Source organism: Nothobranchius furzeri, chromosome 14 (genome assembly GCF_043380555.1).
Source record: "Nothobranchius furzeri strain GRZ-AD chromosome 14, NfurGRZ-RIMD1, whole genome shotgun sequence".
NCBI lineage: Eukaryota > Metazoa > Chordata > Actinopteri > Cyprinodontiformes > Nothobranchiidae > Nothobranchius > Nothobranchius furzeri.
Genome location: NC_091754.1, coordinates 15,258,616 through 15,280,139, shown reverse-complemented (window position 1 = coordinate 15,280,139; position 21,524 = coordinate 15,258,616). Strand labels below are relative to the sequence as shown.

The window sequence follows — 21,524 nt, the reverse complement described above, 5'->3', positions numbered from 1 at the left end:
TCCATGATCTCAATCTCCGAATCATGCTGTTCGAGGTTGAGGTGATGGAGTGCCAGGTTTTTAGTTCAAAGTGGAAATGCCTACCGTCCTTTCAAATACCAATGTTCAGCATCGACCTAACTTATAGATGTGAGGTGTCACAATTATGGGAACGTTTAACAGGAAACCGAGTTCTAATTTTTTTTCAACGTGAATGGGAATTGCACTGCCTAGGCTGTACGCTAGGTGGATTTGTGAAAGGTGCACAGTAGAGGGGTAGCAGCTGTCAAGCTATCTTTGAGCAGGTCCAGTGGTACCAAGTACGGGGAAATACGACTTTCAACCAAGCTGTCCAGCGTGGAACTTACTTCCCTGAGCAGGTCCTGCATCAAATCTCTCACCACTCATGTGTACACAATATCCTGATGTATGGTTTCAGACAAAGTCTTGATTGCACGTAGAGATTCATTAATCAGAGCAGAATGTAGGTTGACAGTTACAAGAGTACCCTGTAAGGTTTTAGTAAGTACTTCCTGTTAGCGTTCTAGGAGGAGTTTCTCTTGGTTAGTGAAAATGACGGCGGGGGGGCTTGGTTCTTTGTCGGTTAGTACATGTTAGTGGGTTAAACGTGCAATTCCCCCCCTTTTCCATTTCCATGCATAGAACTATGTCGAGACTACGTCTACCTCCTGCGGGGAGTCTGGTCTCTGTACCCGCGGGGATGGTTTGACGTAGGGTTTGATTTGGTTTGCATGCACCCATTTGTAGACAGGCTCCTGTCTCGCTTTGGTGATGCATAACCTGTATGCAACTGGAGAGAGTTTTGCCACGATCTCAAATGGTCCTGACCAGCAGGGCAGGAACTTCTTAGCTTTGCGTGCCGGTTGGGCGAACCGAAAGTAGAATACTTTGTCACCCACCTCGTATTCGCGGCTGGTTGTCTTTTGGTCGTAGTAGGCTTTAGCGCCTTCTACGTTGGTCTCCAGTTTCTTCTGAGCGTGCGCGAACGTAGCTCTGAGGTGTGTTTTCAAGTCTGCCACATACTGATGAGCGGTATAGGCAGTGGCAACACTGACATCCTCTGGGTGATACAGGAGGTGCAGTGGTAGAGTCATTAGTCTGCCGGTCATCATCTCAAAGGGCGTAACCCCAGTGGATCGCTGTGGAGTGGACCGTATGGCCATCAGGACCAGAGGGAGCTTGACGTCCCAGTCCTTCCCAGTGGAGCAGACGTACTTTTTGAGCATGGAGACGACCGTGCGGTTCATCCGTTCGACCTGTCCGGATGACTGTGGGTGATAAGGGAGGTGGAATCTCACTTCCACTCCCAAAAGTTCAAACAGGGACGTCATTACACTGGATGTGAAATGAGTTCCTCGGTCAGAGTCAATGCAGAGTGGAAGTCCCCATCGACTGAAAACGTGGTTAATCAGCAGTACAGCGGTTGTGACGGCTGTATCGTTTGGCGCTGGAAGGCATTCCACCCACTTTGTGAAACTGCAAGTTACAGTTAGCATATATTTGTTTCCTCTTGCCGATTTGGGAACCGGTCCAACCCAGTCGATCTGCAGGTGGGACCAAGGGAAGGTTATTCCCCTGCGTTGCAGTGGTGCTCTAGCAAGCGGCTGGGAGGGTTGAAACTGGGCACAGACGAGGCAGCCTTGGACATAGCTGTGTACGTCCTTGGACATCGACGGCCAATATGCTACTTCTGTCAGTGACGCGAGGGTAGCTTTTGCTCCGCGGTGACCTCCAACCGGAGTGTCGTGGGCGTAGGCAAGCATGACTCCTCTGTGGTCAAGTGGAACAACCCAGCGCGGCGGGCTGTGATCGTCACGCATGTAAACTAACAAATCGTTTTGTAGTTTCAGGTGCGCGAGTTGACGATGCAGGGTTACCAAATCTCGGCTTGCGCCAGTAGGTGGTGACGGTTGTTCAGGCATCGGGCCCTTTTGGAGAAGCTCGCGGATGAGCTTCAGGTCAGGATCTTGTTCCTGCATGGTGACTAGGTCCGCGTCCTGTGGTTTTCTGCATAGAAACACGGGTACCTCAATGGTCCGAGGTTCGTCTGCCTGGCTAGCATGGCGACGAGTAATCGCGCAGACCTCGTGAACGGCCTTGGGTGGAAGCCACTCGTCTTTGAATTTCCAACAGGTTCCCTGGTCAGCACCGAGCTTAGCAAGGCGGTCAGCTTCGTCATTACCATCTTTCTCCGGACCTAGGGTCCTGGAGTGACCTTTGACCTTTTTCCAGTAGACCATTATGCCTTTCTCAGTGGTGAGCAGATCACACGCTAGGAATAACTCCGAGTGTTTCACGTCTCTGTTCCTGGCGTTTTTCATGTTGTTCTCCTTCCACATGGGGAAGTGAGAGATGAAGCTGTGTCTAGCGTAGTTTGAATCAGAGCAAAGGACGATTTGAGTGATGTCCAAGGCTGCCGCCTGCTGGAGGGTTATCAACACTGCAGCAATTTCGGCGTACTGACTAGACTTTTGGCCCAACCGGTAGTGATTTGGTTGCTTGGTGTCACAGTCAACCCAAACGACTCCAACCCCAGCACGGAGCTGGCCTTCGTGAAGGTAGGAGCATCCATCAGTGTAAACTTTCGGAAGCCCTTGGCAAACATTCTCATCAAAGTAGCGATGATTGGATGCGGTTGGGTAGACTGCGGCAGGTGTGTCCAGGGGGCCCATGACGGAGTCAGAGTCACAGTGCTGACAGCCTGCTAGCCCTTGTCCTAGCGCTAGCTTGGTGTTCTGACCATACTTGACCTCAATGTTGTATCCTTGGAGCACCATCATCCACGTCGCAATGCGGCTGTTTGACACTCTTCCTTCGCGAAGTCGCTGGCTGTTTAGGAAGGTGACGGGCTGATGACACGTTTCAATGATCACTTTCTGTCCACCGATGTAACTACGAAAGTGTTCGACAGCCCAGACTGTAGAGAGGAGGGCTCTCTCACAGTCTGAGAACTGGAGTTCCACCTTGCTCAGAGGCTTGCTGGCGTATGCCACAACTCTCATGTCCTGGTCGTGTTTCTGCTTCAAAGCAGCGCTCAGGCAGTGAGAGGAGAAAGTCGCCTCTATGTAGAACTCTTTATCCTTGTCTGGGTAAGCCAGACAGGGTGCGGACGCCAACTTCTGTTTTAGGAACTGGAAGGAGAGTTCTTGGGGTCTGTCCCACACGAAAGGTGTGTCGTTCCGAAGCAGCTCAGTGAGGGGCCTCGCTGTTTCAGCGTACTCCTCAATGAACTGCCTGGAGTAGTTGCAGACTCCGAGGAAGCTCCTGAGTTCAGTCAGATTAGCTGGGGCTTTGATGTCCTGAATGGCTCTAATGCGTCCCGCTTGGGGCTCGACTCCATTAGGGCCAACCAGCAGTCCAACATACTCCACTTTGGTTCGACACCACTGTCCCTTGAGAATCGCCAATTTAGCTCCAGCGTCAGCGAGCTGTTGCAGCACATGACGGAGCTCAGCCAGGTGCTCCTCGAAGGTTCGACTCCTCATCAAGATGTCATCGACATATATGAGGTTCCCTCTGGAAGCAGCATCTGACATGGCTTTGTGGAGGAAGATGTTGAACTCGGCAGGTGAGTTAGAGTAGCCAAAGGGGCAGCGGTTCCAAGTATATTGGCGATTTCCAAAGGAGAAAGCCAGTTTATACTGGTCCGCCGGCTCAACCTTCATGGTCCAGAAGCCGTTGGCTACGTCAACCGTAGAGAAGAAACGAGCATCTCTGACTCTGGCTAGCTCCTGATCTAAATGGATCATAGGCCACCTGGAGAGAGGTACTTGTTTGTTCAGTGCACGATAGTCTATGGTGAGACGCCATTTCCCAGTCGGTTTCAGAACCGGCCAGATGGGAGAGTTGTAAGTGGAGTTACACTCTCTGATGATGTTTTTCTCCTTCAGCTGATCGAGGATCTCCTGGATCGACTCATAAGCAGCGAGGGGAATCTTGTACTGACGTACAAAAATAGGAGGGGCATTCGGGTTCGTCGGAATGCGAACCGTGTGCAGGTTTGTGAGTCCACAGTCCAGGGAGTCCCTGGATAAGACGGACTGAAACTCATAGAACAGGCTTCTAAGCTCTGCTCTCTGCTCCTCTGACTCCAGCGCATCCGCTTTGTCAAGCTGCTGGCTGACTTCGGCCTCGAAGCCGTCATAAGGTTCAGAGGAGGAGGGTCTCTGGTGTTCCGGGCTTTCAACCGGTGACTCAGAGGGTTGAGTATTTATTGCAAAAACCGTTAGACACTGACCGCCGTCAGTATCTAAGGTTGCACTGCAAATGGGTTCCTCAGGAAGGGCTTCATGCCGCTTGATGGTAATCATTTGTGAAGGGAAAGTACTGAATGTGTCTACACCAACCTGTCTGTCGTTCAAGAACAACGGAAGTTGTCCGATCACGGGGACTGACAGTTCGAAGTCATGGAATGAGCTATCTATCAGCATGCCCAAGGGCTTTCCTGCCGGCATGTGGATAGGACTCCGGGTCGGATTTTCGACCAACAAGTAGGCAGAACGATTGTTCAGCTCCAAGAGTGGCGTGCCACAGACGGCTAAGTTGAGCTCCAAGAAGTGTGGTGATGGCTGGAAGAAGGCCTGTGTGCCTGGCAGCTTCTGATGCTTCATCAGAGTCAGACGAACAGGCACTCCTTTGACCTGTGGGGGCAGAACCGTGCTGGCCTCAACCACTGCACGGCAGGCCTGTGGAATGGTCTGTCCGGACAGCAAGTGTTCACGGCCTTCTGAGCGAGGCTCAGAGGAAGGTGTGGCCCGGGCCCAAAGGACTTGATTGCAAGTGTCCAGCTGGGCACCTAGTCGAACCAGCAGATCTGCTCCAATGAGTGCAGGTGGATCAAGCTGTGGTATGATGCTGAATGTATGTGTGAGCTGTCTTGCTCCAAGTTGGATAGTCAGAGAGCAGACCTCTGGCGCTTTCAGGAGCCTCTGCGGCCAAGTAGGTGACAAGAGCCGATGGCTACGTGTCACACTGACCAGAAGGGGGTCCTTCTGACGCAGGTGTTCAAACGTCTGCTGGCTGATGGCTGACTTTTCAGACCAAAGAGCAAGGCGAGCATCTGAGATGTGGGTGCAGTTGATGGTAAGACCACCAACTATGTGTGGTGCATATGGCTGCAGGCTGACGTTCTTCAGCGAGCAGAGAAAAGATGAATGTGTGCGGAACGGAGTTCCAGGAGCGGTTTCATGCCTTTGCAGGCGGTCATCGTCTGTGGGAGCCGTAGGGAGGGGCATGACCTTGGAACAAGGGTTTTGCGGCTCACTTATGCTGACTTCAAGAATGGAGGATGGTCGGCTGCTATCCGGGTTCCAGGGCTTAGGTGTTTCCACCTGGGCCCACAGTTGACCCTTCTGGCAGTCGATGAGGGGAGCTAGACGTTCAAGCAGGTCCTGACCAACGAGAAGTGGTTCAGTGTCTAGCTGGCAGACATAAAACGGGTGAACCAGAGTCATGTCTTGGAAGGTGATATCCAGCCACGCCCGGTGAGTGATACACTCCCGGGTCTGGGTGTAGCTGGTGATTTTCAGGTCACAGGGTTCTACCTGGACTGGTTTCCCGAGCGACCGCATGGTGTCAGACAAGCGATGGAACAGTGTGGAGCATATCAGGGTGATTTCTGAGCCGGTATCCAGCAGAGCATCAACCTGTATGCACCCACCTACGTTGGTGCTACAGTACAAACGGCGAGCATGATCATGGTTTGTTAAGTCACCAAGGAACTTCAGAAATTTAGCATCAGGTTTCTCTGGGGGGTAGATTTCAGGAGACTCCTGTGATCTACCAGTAGTGTTCCCCCAGCTGATCAGGTAGGTCCTGGCCACGCTGGGGGGTTGAGCCACGCCTAGTCATGCGGACGTTGGCTCTGAGTCTGGCTTCTTAGAAGCAGACTTTGGTGCAGGGGTCTCATCTGCAGATCTCAGCTGTTCCTTCTGTTTAGCTAGGAACTGCTGAAGCATCTCCTGGAGGTCGGCTTTGGTCAAGTACTCACCTGCGGACTTGTGTTCGGGACCTACCTGTGGGCGGCGCTCCTTAAACCTTCCACTGTTCCGACCTGCCTGCCGTTGGTTTTGGTTGGGCCACTTCCTGTCTGATTGTCCAGACCTAGGCGGCCAATCAGCACCCCCCTTCCCCTGTTGAGGAGATTGGGACTGCTCTCGCGGTTTAACAGGTCTAGGTTTAGCAGATTTTGGCTTAGTGGGTGGAGCTTCTGTGCCTTCAAGCTCCAAACGCGGCTCGGCGTCGGGAGCTAGGTGCATGACGCGGTGATGTGCGTCAGGCTTTTGGGGCTTTCCGCCGGCTTCCCAAGCCTGTTGAGCGTATCTCCTAATCTCCTGAGTTGTCAGTTTTTTCATCCGACAATACATTGAGACTTCGGAGCGAACACACTCGTGCAGGTTGTGAATGAACAGGGATCTGAAGGCAGGGTCTTCCTCGAGCCCAGGGCCGTTTCGACCTTGGAAATAAGCACTTTTGAGTCGGCGATAATACTCTCTGGGGGGTTCGTTCCTCCCGTGTTTGATGGAGAAGGCCCCCATTGTAGCTGACGCAGAGTCTGCATACGTGGCGTATTCATCTCTCAACGCTCGGCAGAGCGAGGAGTACCGATCACGAATGTCAGGTGGTAGAGTTTCCATGAAACCGTGCACCGTTCTAGATGTGGTTTTCCAAATTAGCTTGAGCTTTTCCCTTGAAGAGGGTGCTGGAAGATCAAGCAGACAACGTTCTATCTCCCTGAGATAATCGTCGACATTGGATTCATTGGTGTTAGGATCAAAACGTTCTACGTCTTTAGCTAGCGATTCAATTTGACGTACACGGAGCCCTGACTCACGGTACGGCGCGTCATCCTCTGACTCTGACCCACGGTCTGTCTCAGAGGGCGCTGGATATCGCTGGTGTGCTCTGGGCTCCCAATGTTGACTCCTGGGGCCCAAATCGGGGTCCGGCATGTTGTGGCGGGCTGCTGGCACGTCACGTGGGTGTCTTGGGAGGTCCTCCTCCCGGAGCACGTCTGCGTAGTGCAGCCTGCGTCTTTCAACTGGGGCTTCTGCGTAATACGCACTGTCCGGGTACGGACTGGCGTATGATGCTTGGTCATGCAGCTGGTTATCGGCATGCCGAATACCGGAGTAGCTAGGATGGGTGGATGGTTGAGGTGCAGCTTGGGGTGCATAACCCCAATCGGCACCTTGCACCCTTCGTGGACTGGGGGAGCGGTCTAAATAGAGGTGCCGCTCAGCTGGTCGACTTCTCACAGATTGAGAAGGCCGTGAAGATGAGGGTGGTGGTCCAACCTGGGGTTCGAGGGCGAACTGCCCTCGGCCCCTAGATGGTCCTGAATGCCCTATAGTGTGTGTAGGGAACGGGGCCGAAGGTTGGGACAGATAAGCTTCATCTCTCCCCTGCGGCGTGCGTCCGTCCAGAGAGTCCCACACCACATACTGTTGATTATCGTATGGAGCCGTATCAGGAGGTAGCCTACCTTTACGGCGGGACGGCGGTCCCTCGCTACCTTGGGTGGAGGGAACCAATTGGTCTTTGGCGATCGTCCTGGGCGGACCCTGGTTGGCTTTGCCGGCTTGCTTTCGTACCGGTGTGGGAGAGCACTCTGGCTCAGCCTCAGAGTCACGGTGTTCCCCCCCTTCCCACTGTCTGTTGTCATCAGCAGAAGGGGGCGGGGTCTTCTCCCCATCTTCCCCAGAATCGGTGCTGGCTTCCTCCTCGTCATCCTTCTGCCTTCCATTTTGCTGCCTTTCAGCTAGCATGCTCTGGAGCTTCATGATCTCTCGATCATGTTGGAGTTCTCTCTGATAGAGGATCAAGGCTAACTTAGCTAAGTGAACCTGGATTGGTTTTGTACCATCCGGGTTTTCTATTTGATCGATTACAGCTTCTAGCTCGTCGCTACGCTGTTCTTCAGTGAAATCCCTAGAAGGGTAGTCGGGTTCTCGAGCAACCGCGACCAGTTTGGACAATATTTGTCCAGAAAGTAGGCCAGGTTCATAGTCGTGGGCCGCAGCGCCACCTGGTTGCTGGGAGTTGGTCAGTTCACTACTCTGTCCCTCCATTTTTAACAACCGAACCAAAATAGCCTAGTAGAGCTTCTGCAGATAGCTCAAGCTGCACCTTTTGGGCAGCAACTGCTAGCTTTGTAGCAGAAAAACACTAAATTAACCTTTGTGCGCACAGGTTTTAGCGTTTTAAGATTGCACGGAATGCCGTGACTGATGCTTAAAATACTATTCCTTTCAGTATTTTAGCAAAAGCTGGTGCGTTGCCGTAGCAACGTCTTACAACACTTGCAGTGTTAAATATGCTAGTTATTCCTTCAGAATATTAGCAAACAAGGTGTTATCAGTCTTTGAGTGAAGGTTTCAGTTAGTTATAATAGCCACTGTGAGTTAAAGTCGCTAAATTAGCAGTTAATTTTAGCCTAAAAGGGTTAGTCAGAATTACTTACACGCTGCACCTTTAATGAGGAACTGAATTTTAACCTAAAAGGTTAGCCAGAATTAATTACACGTTGCACCTTTAAGGAAAAACTGAATTTTAACCTAAAAGGTTAGCCAGAATTAATTACACGTTGCACCTTTAAGGAAAAGCTGAATTTTAACCTAAAAGGTTAGCCAGAATTAATTACACGTTGCACCTTTAAGGAAAAACTGAATTTTAACCTAAAAGGTCAACCAGAATTAATTTACACGTTGCACCTTTAAAGAAGCACTGAGTTACTGGTGAGAGTTCGATGCAGCTTCCTGCTCAGCGAAATCAGCACCACTCTGTTGCTGGTTCAAGGCTGAACAACGGATTATTTTTAATTCAAGCTCTTTGGATTTATTTGTTTGTTTGTGCCGGATAGAAATCTCTGTGTATCCAAGCCTCACACGGGGCACCAATAAAATGTTGGGGTTATTAGGAGCGAACAATTCGTAAGCGTTAACTTACTTTTGGATTCTTCAATAAATTCTGTAAATATGTAAATATTTACTGATTTATTAATTAATTAAGATATTCTTAGATATACGGGGCACCATTCCCCTTTTTCCGGGGAAAAATTGAATCCAAAACTCTTATCAGTCTTTCTTGAAGTTCGTAGAATCCTTGGAGCAGAGACTTCTCTTCGACACAACAAAGCTACTGGAGACGAAAATCTGAATTTTATAACGTTTAATTAACAATTTGTCAAATGAATAAACAGTGGCATAAATGAATAATAACCATGTGATATAATAAAAGGATGTATATTCAAAATAATGTTCAAGGTGTTTTGTGTGTATGTAGGATGTATGAATGGGGTCCTTTGTTCTCACAAAGGAGTAGTGTGTGTGCGTGTGTATGGATTCAAAATGGAGTCTTGAATACAAGATGGCTGACTCCTTTGTCTGGCTAAAGTGTGGGTGGCAACTTGCACTTTAACTTCCAAAGCACTTAGAATCAGTAGTAACTTAACCTTAAATCACTCAAAACATTTCAAAGGATCATGCAACAACACAAAAGATTAATCACGAGTTAATATCCTTAGTTTATCAGCCTGGCCATGGCCGAACATTTAAAGATACCAAACAATGATTAATAAGCAGTTTATTCTTTCAAAATGACCCGAAGGACGAATTTGGAACGAAAGAGGAAAACACGAAGCTACTTTTTTTAAGCAATAGCGCGGTTTTATTGCTTATTCTGGACTATAGAGGAAACGGGAGAAGAAAAGAATGAGAGAAAAATGAGTTTTCTGATCACCAAAAGAGCGAGGCGTCCCTCCCCCTTTTGATTTGACGGTTCTCCGTGTTTCTCCGCAGTTTTCAGCGTCATCCGCCGGTTTGATGCTTTCTCCGTTGTTTGGCTCCACGAGTGTTTCTCCACGGCTGGACACAAAGAAAACGAAGTTCCTTTTGGGCTGAGTTTGACAACTTACAGCGTTTCTGAGAGCTGGATGGAGTTGTTGTTTCCCTCCGCAGTTCTGTGTCCTCAAACATCAGCTGGAGGGGAGCAGAAACGAGCAGATCTGATGGGCTTGCAGTTTAGTTTCCAGCAGTTCCGTGGCTCAACTTGGCACTTAGAGCTTCCGCGTGCTCAAGTTGTCGGAGCGTCGATAAGCGTGTCCTTACCGCCAGGTATCCTGGGCAAAAGAACGAGGTTTCTTTGTCTCTGCTGAAGATTTATGGTCTTAGTTTGCGGGAAAACTCCACGGCTTCCCGCACATGCGCAGAACGTGTTTCTGGTACTAGGCGGTAACATCACCCAATGCTTCCGTGTGCAAAGCATCATGGGAAATGAAGTTTCTTGGCGCTGATGTGATTATTTGCTTTCCAGAGCAATTTAAGCACAGTCATTTTGGAGAAAATCACTGCATAGTAATTTCCTCATGAGGTCAGACCCTCAACATAGTCAATCCGAGGCAAGATGTCTAAATATCAGGAAATAAGAGTCCAAATCCTGTGATCGGTGCTCAACTCTGATGAGAATCACTTCTAGTTCCTGAAACAGGTGCAACAGTGATTCTTTTCCCCAGTGTAAAAGTTACAACCTTTGAGTCCAACTGTTGTGAAGTTCTAGCCAGCAGCGGTGTGCTTTTGTGATTTCATCTGTCTGACTTCTGTCAATCTCTTGTATTAGAAGCAGATCCAGAGGCCGGAAACAAAGGAGAGAAAGCAGATCCAGCAGAGGCTAAATCAAATCCTGAGGGTACGATACACATACACTCACACAGATGATAAAGATGTTCACTTTGGGGTGTAGGTTAACCATTTATTTATGCTTTTCGTGCTTTTCTTTAGCTCTCGCCCCCCTTGTAGACCAGAAATCATGAGCAGAGGGAACTTCAATCAAGCAGAGTTGCAATCTCACTGTTAGCCTCCACCCCGAAGAGCTAAATTACTGTGAGACCTGAGAGAACAGCTTTGTGTATCTGTCTGTCTGTGTGTGTGTGTGAGTAGGTGTGAGTGTGTGTGTGCATGCATGCTGGGCCATATGACCCTGTGTGTGTTAAGTGTGTTCATTCCTGTTGTGTGCACATGGGAAGGAAAAGGAATTAGATAAAGATCAAGCACGTGAACTCAGTGGGTTTCTAATTATCAAAATGATCAATCAACATTCAACCCTGTTTTTAGAGTTACAATCAAAGAGATAAAATCTCACATTTAATAAATCCATAACATGGCTAACTTGCCACTATTTCTTCCCTGGTTTTACATTAATGGCTACTTTCCTGTTCTAGTAATGTGAGTTTAAACCCATAATAGAGTGATGTTATCAGTGTGTGACTTGTAATGAATTTCTAAACGTAGATTTTATATTATTTTTTTGCTAAATTCTAACATTTGTTATGACAAAGGTATGATACAAAAATCCACTGTAAAAATAGATCTCTTAAGCAACAAAAAAACCTATTAAAAATAGTCTTTTAAATTAAGTTATCTCTTGTACAAGTGTAGAATAAAAGGGTAAATGGCATAGATAACTACCACTATGTGTACAACACTTTTTGTCTGTTTTTATTTGTTTTTGTGAAGGTGAAATGGGTTTGATTTAAATCCTGTTAGGTGACAGTGTCTGCTTTTTCAATTAAATTAATTAGATGCAACTTAAATTAAACCTTTAAGCAGTAACTACTACAACTTCTTCTACATAAAAAAGAACAATTATCACTTAGCTAGAGTTAAATCAGCGGTCTAAATTCAATGCAAACTGGCATGCAGTCACTAAACATGGACAAATGTACTAACTGTAATATACTTTGTTCTGTAGTCTGTGTGCTGTTGTGATGCAGTCATTTCTTTGCTAGGAGTGCCTTTCACTGTCACAGCCTGGCTTGGTCAATGCAGAGACACACAGGAGGTTTATCTGGAACTTTAAAGCAACAAATTCCCCACTTCTCCCTTCTACTGGCGGAAAGTGGAATTACAACTGTCGTAAACAATCCTGCCGCAGACTGCTGTAGCTAGCGCTAACAATGAACTAACGGTAACATGAGCCGACTGATGTTAAATAAGCCACAAAGTAATACGATCCACACTGTTAAATAAAAAATAATATTACTTACGAGTCCAGTAGCATCAAAGCAGGGTCACCATCAGTCTGTGATTATTTCATAGCCTCCATTAGCTCCCTCAAATGAGAGTAGGCCGCGCTCTTTACTCTGGTTTTAACTCTTTGCTTTACCTCTAAAGACATTACGCACTTACAAGTTTAATTCTTCTGTTTTTTGTTGATGTTCCATGATCTGAAAAAGCTAATTGCTAGTCTTTAAATTGGCTCCCAGAACAGTGAACAGCTGAAGCAATAAAGCAGGTAGAGACCTCCCACTAGTGTTCCCACCAAACCACCAAACTGTAATGTGTGGTTTCTGGTCAGCAGGGGGCGACAGAGTGCTGTCCAATGTGAAGTCGCTCAAATTTCTGGCTCAAGAACTACTGAAACCAGTTTGAAAGCAGTAGCATGAAGTGCTCTCTTAAGGCTTTCTTTAATGTGAAAATCCACAAACTAGTTGATGAATATTAGCCAGAAAATGGAGCATGAATATTTAAAGTGTACACTGTAACAGCAGCAGGTTAGATTTAGTGTTTTATTTAGAACAATTGAAACAATCCTTATTGATTATAGCCTCCTCACATTGTGTGTCTTTTCATTTCAGCAAGCCAGTCGCTGTCAGTATTTTTGCATCGTTCATATAGAACCACTCGCCTGTGAAATATTTTTACATAGACATTCCAACCATTTAGCAGTGGTGCCTATTAGCCGACACTGATGGTCTTCAGTCAACTTGTTTGCTGTGTAAAATTTTGTGAATGTTATTGCAAAATGTCTCAGAAGAAGCTACTATGCTACTGCCTTTTTTTCTCCTACCACTGTAGCACAAACTAAATTCAGAATGTTTTTTTCTGTTGCCTTGAAGTTTTGTACCATCCCTAATCCTTTTGAACTTTAAAATGTGGTAGCACAAGTCATGTTGGGCTGCAGTTCATGAGGTGTGTTTAGTCGTAAAAGGATGTATTAGCTGCAATATAGGACAGAGACTGTTGCTGACAGCCTAGCCTCAAGCTGAGGAATATCAGTAGTCTGTGATGTCATATTCTTGATATAAACTGTGATTTTATTCTGCCAGCTGCCATCATATCCTGTAATCTGTGACACACAAAAGACAAATTTCTCTTGAAATGCAGAAAAAAGTTATTAATGTCTGATAATGCACAATCTACCCATCAAATGACAGTACAAACATTTTGGTATTACCAACAATGCCTTCAAAGTCTTCATTTGGATGCAGCACTCACCCAAATATGTGTTAAATATTCAAAAGAAAGCCGTTCTGCAGCACACAACGTTCTATTTGTGGGCGTTAAAAATCCACTCTACATTTTTTGTCCCAAGCCGTCACACAGAACCTTGAAGCACAGATTTTGAAACCAGAATATAACCCTGGTCCTGAAGTGCACTTTCCAGATCCTGCTATGGGGCATCAAACATGGCGCCCACCAGTGCTGCCTTATCATTTATAATCTCTTGAATATGGAGGAAAACTTAAAAATGGTGTCATGATCAGAAAAAAACATACAGGGATGTTTTCTAAGAACGTTTTTTCAATTGGAGAAGCACTTTCCTATCCTTGTATACACGTTGATTTATTAAACGCATTTAAACAGTGTAATTAATACTTTCCATTTTTTTATATTATATGTAGGAGCTGTCTTCTTCATTACTGTCATCTGGCACTTGTGCTTTTCTGCAGTTGTGTAAATAAGTCGATTAAACCGTTTTTGTGGGAGCTTTTGACTCTGTCTTGTTGTTATTTGGATGGTTTTGTTTTTCCTTTCCTTTGTCTGAGTGTCCTATGAGTCACAAAACACAAAAAATCAAAAGAACAACTCAACAAAGAAGAAAAATCACACCCAAAATTTCAAAGGAACAATATAACCATTTTTGACTTTTGTGCAATATCTACACAAGTGTATGTCCAATTTTAATATTAAACACTTCTGAAAATAACACTTCCTAATAAAGGTGTGGAATAAACCCATTTTTTAATGATAATTTCTGATTATAATCGGTCACTCAGAGTTTTTCATGCAGGCTGAACATGAAAACAGTCTCCTACATCTATCTCCTGCATTAGCTTCTGATAGAAAATAGACAGGAAAACTCTAGGATTTGGAAAGCCTGAGAGATCGATGCCACACACTGTCACTTAACTTTCATGGATTCACTCATCTTGACTCACGACGGGGTAGGCTGTTGTTGGTTTAGCGTTCTGGAAACAACAGAGAGCGTCTCAGCTAGTAGAAGCTAGCCATTAGCATTAGCAACTCCAAACTCCACCACACAGCAGAAGCTCCTCCAAGCTTGAGCTTTTTTTAGAGGTAAAACATCAATGTTGCAAGTGAGTGGTAGAGTTGTGTTGCTGTTATCCAGTCTGAGGCAAGATGTCCAAGTGCCAGGAAATAAGACTCCAAAACCTGCCGTCGGAAGCTCAGCTGTGACGTGGGTCACTGCTAGTTCCTGGAAATGGTGCACTGGTATATTTTTCCCTCTGAGAACAACTTACAAGTCATTGATTCCTACTAGAGACCACTGCAAATGTATCGATTAAACAAGTGAACCACATCTTTTTTTTTAGGTACATGAATATTTAGTAGCTTTTGGTAGAGAATTTCAGGAAGTCTGGAACTTATAAACCTAATCAAAGCGTGAGTTTCCTCTTTGTGCAGCTCTGCCAGACCTTCACAGCATCTGTTGTTTGGGGATCTCTTCATTTGCGAGAACATTCAGCTTAAATCTGCTCTTTTTTTTTAATTTCCTGTATAGGAGAAACCATTCTTTTTGAACATCGTCCCAGTTTTTGGGAAACATCCCCCTCAGCAGGATGTTCTCATCGTGGAGCTTCACCGTCTTTGATCAGACATGTTGAGGTTTGCACCAAACACATTAGTGATTCATGCGACAAAGAGATCATTTTTTAAAAGATGTTTCATGTGGCTGACTCAAACTCTTTAGGCGTTGCTCTTTTTGTAGCTTTCCATGAAGCTCGGAGTCTAAACAAGTCCTATAAACACAAAAACTGTGCTTTTCAAGCCCTTTGGGGTCATCTTCAGCCTCTATGTTATCTCTTTGCTCTTAGCTGATTGGTGGAGTCTGGTCTGGCTCCACTACTTTTATTTTGGTGCCACATTCTTTCTGTTTTATGATCCTGGATTAAACAGAGCACAGGGAGATTTTCAGTTTTGGATGTTGCCATTGTTTTCCAACCCTTATTTAAAAATCTTCGTCTCTGGCATATTTCTAAAGCTTCTTTTAAATGTTTGCTTTTTGGTTTGGTTTTTCCTATTCTGGTTTTTCTGACAACATGCACAAAAGGTTTACTAGACTTTTCGAATAAATGTGTGATTTATGAAGATAGGTTGTTGCAACAGATAGTTAAACATGGCTTTAGAAGAAGAGAAAAATAGCTTAAAGTTATTTTTAAAATCATTTAGGCACTTGTTTTATTTAATTTAGCTTTTTAAAAGGCAACTAGGCAGTTTTGACTCGCTTTTAGCACCTGCTACTGTCCATTTTTAGATCAGAAAGCAAAACCTATTTCCTTGCTGTGCGTTGTTTATTTTAACACTTTACCTTACAGCTGAAATGCCTCACAGCCTTCCTCTGTGTCTACAGGAGTGATGTATCACTGAATGAAACAATTCAGCTGTGTTCATGATCTAAAATGTGCAGGAAACTTGCTGGAACCAGACTGCAGCTTCAGGTATGTCAGCTCATTGTTGGCCCAGCAGAGCGGCCTACCAGCCTGAAGTTGCAAGTGAAATATTCTGGCCACAGGTGGCAAAGGGGGCTGGGTGGCCTTTTATTAACCCTGTAAAGCAGTAGTTCTGGGCCTGCAGGGCTGGTATCCAGCACGTTTTAATGGTTTCTCTGCTCAAAGTTCCAACACACTTGGTTCAGTGGTTGAATCATCAGGCTCTACAGAAGCCTGTTAATTACCTGATGATTGAAACCAGGTGTGTGGAAACAGTTCAAACTAAAACTATGGCGTTTAAAGCGTGCCACAACCCGTGCACGCGCATTAGGTCCACAGCGCGCGTGTGAACGGGACTCGCGAGCGAAAATATACATGGCAGCGCGCGCGTGAACGGGACTCGCGAGCGAAAATATACATGGCGAGAGGTAATTTGTGCACTGAGAGGGAGCAAACTGTGTCTGTGAGCGCACAAGGATGTGCACAAGTGACAAACCTGCGTGCGCGCGTTGCCAACGAGCACACGGCAGAGGAAAACGTGCGCGCTCGGCAGCCTCTGCGCGCTCGGTTTCTAATTCCGCTCGCTCGGCTGTGAGGAGTTTTGGCACTCTGGAGGCGTGGCCTGTTGCAGATCTTCCCTGTCCTCTGATTGGTTAGTTCAACCCGCACTTTACTCTCTACCTATCTATATAAAAAAATCTGAGATTCAGCAGTTGCTGTCATAGCTCAGCTGGGAGAGCGGGTGACTCTCACTCTGGAGGATCCAGGTTTGAGTCCAGCCAAGGAACATAGAATTGATGTCATTATTCTTTCCTAATTCCTGTGATATTATTTTACAGTTGTGACCGTTCAACTGTCATTAAACGTCCGAATGTTTGCTGGGCAGTGTTTTAAAAAGTGCACATAAGCTAGATGGTTTTAACCAGGTAAAAATAGACTTGTGGGTGTAGGTATGTTCAAGTTTAAAAAGTTCTTGCCTCATTAATGTATTGTTTATTTTTTTCAGCATTTAATTGACAAATTATCCTTTCAAATAATTAATTGATGAGTTACATAATTGTCCATTTAGAATTGTTGAATGGACTGAGTCAAGTTTGGTGCACTTTATATATTTCAAAACATGTTTTTTTTAATTATGCATATAAATAATTTTAATGTTAATTTATTGAAATATTTCTATTTTTTCATTACCTCACCCTTGTTTTGACAAAAACAAGACCTTTCTGGATAATATCACGGAGAAACTATTTGTTCACAGTACATGGCTCAGTGAGGATCTGTGTACCAAAGGAGGAGATACTCAGAAATCTGTCTGCAGATTGTTACAACCCAGACTGGAAGTGGTGGGCTGTAATAAGAAAGGAGACCAAACAGAGGAGTGGGGTGTTCAACAACTGATTTATTTAACCAAAGTAAGGATTTACTAAAGCAAGTTAGTGAACAGAAAATGGCCAGTGAGGACTCCACCACACAGGAGAGACCCAGTGAAAGCAGAAAAACAGTAGGCTTTGTAGGCAGCACCACACCCTGAGCCCAGGTGCCTCCAACGCTGCAAAACGAGCTGCCTACAACAGAAGAAAAACACAATTAAACAAAATGAAAACCCAATGAGACGGTGGGGGCATCACAACACGTTCAGGACTACCCAAACACCAGTAATTCTTGACTGCACTGATCTGAGGTGTCAATGGCCATATTCCCCTCTCTTCCAGAGTCATATATTTTCCTCAAGTTCAACTGCACTCTGAAGAGGCTCATTTGGATTGTGCCACATAGGCCAGTGACCTTTGTCTCAGCACTGTATGCTGGAACTATCAGCGACCAACCTGGGAATCTGGTGTGTTGACAATGCTACAACTAGAGATGGTCATCATGGTAGACAGGGGTTTCTTCATTGATGACATTGTGCCATGCAAAGTGTACAGGCCAGCTTTTCTTTCTGGCAAACCTCAAATGTCTGCATGTAAAGTTATAGAAACAGAAGCCATAACATCTCTGAGTGCATGTGGAGCGCTCCATTCATCTGGTCCAAGAACACTAGGATTTTGATTGTTGTTCCCCTCCTTGCATTTGTAAACAATCAGCTATATGCTGTGGTTTTTCTCCTTACCAACTTTTAAAATAGCCCACTAGTGAAGGCCTGGGCAAAGAAGCCTGATGTCTGAGAACCTCAACATATGTACGGCAACCACACTGTATATTTACACACTTTCATAAAGAAGCTGCATATCAAGCTTTCATTCAGATGACCTTCAACAGTGCTGCACCCTGCTGAGGGACATCCGAGTAAAACCTTGAGATGGCCATTTTCTGTTCACTAACTTGCTTTAGTAAATCCTTACTTTGGTTAAATAAATCAGTTGTTGAACACCCCACTCCTCTGTTTGGTCTCCTTTCTTATTACAGCCCACCACTTCCAGTCTGGGTTGTAACAATCTGCAGACAGATTTCTGAGTATCTCCTCCTTTGGTACACAGATCCTCACTGAGCCAAGTACTGTGAACAAATAGTTTCTCCATGATATTATCCAGCAAGGTCTTGTTTTTGTCAAAACAAGGGTGAGGTAATGAAAAAATAGAAATATTTCAATAAATTAACATTAAAATTATTTATATGCATAATTAAAAAAAAACATGTTTTGAAATATATAAAGTGCACCAAACTTGACTCAGTCCATTCAACAATTCTAAATGGACAATTATGTAACTCATCAATTAATTATTTGAAAGGATAATTTGTCAATTAAATGCTGAAAAAAATAAACAATACATTAATGAGGCAAGAACTTTTTAAACTTGAACATACCTACACCCACAAGTCTATTTTTACCTGGTTAAAACCATCTAGCTTATGTGCACTTTTTAAAACACTGCCCAGCAAACATTCGGACGTTTAGTGACAGTTGAACAGTCACAACTGTAAAATAATATCACAGGAATTAGGAAAGAATATTATGACATCAACTCTATGTTCCTTGGCCGGACTCGAACCTGGATCCTCCAGAGTGAGAGTCACCTGCTCTCCCAGCTGAGCTATGACAGCAACTGCTGAATCTCAGATTTTTTTATATAGATAGGTAGAGAGTAAAGTGCGGGGTAAACTAACCAATCAGAGGACAGGGAAGATCTGCCACAGGCCACGCCTCCAGAGTGCCAAAACTCCTCACAGCCGAGCGAGCGGAATTAGAAACCGAGCGCGCAGAGAGGCTGCCGCGCGCGCACGTTTTCCTCTGCCGTGTGCTCGTTGGCAACGCGCGCACGCAGGTTTGTCACTTGTGCACATCCTTGTGCACTCACAGACACAGTTTGCTCCCTCTCAGTGCACAAATTACCTCTCGCCATGTATATTTTCGCTCGCGAGTCCCGTTCACGCGCGCGCTGCCATGTATATTTTCGCTCGAGAGTCCCGTTCACACGCGCGCTGTGGACCCAATGCGCGTGCACGGGTTGTGGCACGCTTTAAACGCCATATAAAACCTGCTAGATACTAGCTAGCCCTCCAGGCCCGGAATAAGAAACCCTGCAAGGTGATTTTAGCACATGCTGGCTCAAGAGAATTATTTAAAAATATGATAAATGTTGCTAAGTAACCCTTTAAATTTGTTTTGTGTGTAGGTCTGTTACATAATACACCGTATCAATGTTATCTTAACTGGTGTGACATAAAAGTACTTTTTCTCAACATGGCATGAAACTTAATGATGGTCGGCTTCTTTTGAATAGAGCTCATTTGGCTGCTTTGGGGTTCACAGTACCTGATTTCAAATGGAAAACCCCTTCAGAGTTGACATCAGACCTGCTGAACTGGTTAGGAAAATAATTTAAAAAGTCTAAAAAACAGCTTTTGAGTTTATCTGTTGAATGAGTTTTACTCCATGTAGAAAAGCTTCTGCTGAATAAAAACGGATCCATTAAGTTTTCTCTGCAACACGAGTGTTTTGGGTCTTCACATTTAAAGTTCTACCAAAACCCTTTCAGTTAAACATTACTCGTTTCATGTGAAGTCTGCTTGCTCTTCTCAGAGTAAAACGAACTTTAAAAATCATAAATAACGTGTGACTAAAGCCTTACAATGACTTTAAAATCCACACAAACTTGTGTTGACGACAAACACCTCTGTGTGAAGTTTGGGCTTGTTCAAGTTTTTTTTAATGCCTATTTACTGATTATTTCTAAGTAACGCCAGGTGAATAAAAGAGAAACTAGACAGCCATGACAAGACAGGAATTAAAAAAGGCATATCCGGTATTTCAAGACTTGCGCAAAACGAGTTCATGGTATGTAAAAGATTTATGATGACAGTCCAATAAAAATCTGCCGGATTGGAACCACAGAGGAGAAGTGTGGGAACCAAAGGAAGGTTCTGGGCTCTTATTAATTTTGTACCCGGCAGCAAACACACCCACACGAAACCTTCCCTCTAGTGGAGACTTGATTGGTGACTAATAGATCTCATTTGATTAGAAGCAAATGAGACGGAATTATCTTTGACCGTTGATGCATAAAAATTTGAAAAGAAGGGAAAACTCAACCGTTGTTGGTTTCTAAGGAAAATGACTCATGTAAAAATATTTTATTGTGCACCCAAGGGCGTAAGAACGAGTTTAATATTGGGGGGGGGGGGGGGGGGGGGGGGCATTTTGGAAATCTAACAAATCTGTTGTAGGTCAATATATAGGTCAACTTCACTGAAAAAAATACTTTTAATGATTATTTCTGATTCTAACGTGTCACTGAGTGTTTCATGCAGGCTGAACATGAACATAGTCTCCTACCGCTAGCTCCTGCATTAGCTTCTGATAGAAAATCTGATAGACGGTGAAACTCTAGGATTAGAAAAGTCTGACAGATGTGACTCAGGGCATAAGGCAAAGCCCAGAAAGACAAGAAAATAACTTTTATAGCCCAGTTCACTAACATTCTGTTTTTTTTTGTTTGTTTTTTTTGATCGGGGACCCATGAGCCAGCCAGAAGGGGAGGAGACTTAGGCTCCCCATTAGCCAGATCCAGGTGATTACCGGCCAACGTGGACGTTTTAATTATAAAAAAGCTGTTTATGTGTCAGTACTGTTTTATTTTTATTTAAAAATATGAATGTAGGGTATATTATCTTATACATATGGGTAGAGATGTGTAAACAGATTTAATACAAGACTAAAGCTGTGAAAATTCAGTGTGAATTGATCTGACTCTGATCAGAATATTTTAAATTACATCAGCCAACAATGCTGACCAACTATCAGAAAAATCTGTTTGCTTCTGACAGAAAGAAAAAAGAAATAATTCACTTACAACAACAGCTGGAACTACATTAATATTCAGATGGACAAAAGAAAAAAAACAGTGGCCAAAATTGCAGTCTAAATGCACCAGAATGGAGAGTTTAACACTTATTTTTCTAATATTTCTAAGGAAGCGTGTACAGAATGTAATTTATTCTTAACCCTTTGATGCATGAATTATAAAATCTTTAACCATGATTTTTTTAAATATTTTTTTCATTCATCTTTAGGTGTGAATGAAACAAATTTCAACAAATATTTTTTGTAACATTTAATAATTTACAAATAATTTATTACATGTCCACCTCAGTGGACAGCGTGCATTCTGAACATGAAATATGTTGGCTTGACTTACTGAAGTCCAAATGGAAGGGCTCAAATGCAATAAAGTCATCAACAGTTGTGCTTAATAGCAAAAATAATAACAATTTTGAGTACTGTCATGGTCTGCGTCTGCCCCCTCCTTTTGTGTCTTCTAGCGCCCTCATGTGTCATGTCTGCGTCTTCCTCACGTGT

At 44.6% G+C, this 21,524-nt stretch overlaps 1 protein-coding gene across 1 annotated transcript in view; it reads left to right on the top strand.

The window, feature by feature from the left end:
* si:ch211-39i22.1 (probable transport accessory protein MmpS3) overlaps nucleotides 1-11,040 on the top strand; it is a 35,468-nt gene extending 24,428 nt beyond the window's left edge. Inside the window, exons 11-12 of the mRNA XM_070543940.1 lie at nucleotides 10,615-10,683; nucleotides 10,776-11,040. Coding sequence (XP_070400041.1) covers nucleotides 10,615-10,683; nucleotides 10,776-10,807 — 101 coding nt within the window. The 3' untranslated portion in view covers nucleotides 10,808-11,040. The remainder of the gene's footprint in view (nucleotides 1-10,614; nucleotides 10,684-10,775) is intronic.
* Nucleotides 11,041-21,524: the final 10,484 nt, after the last annotated feature.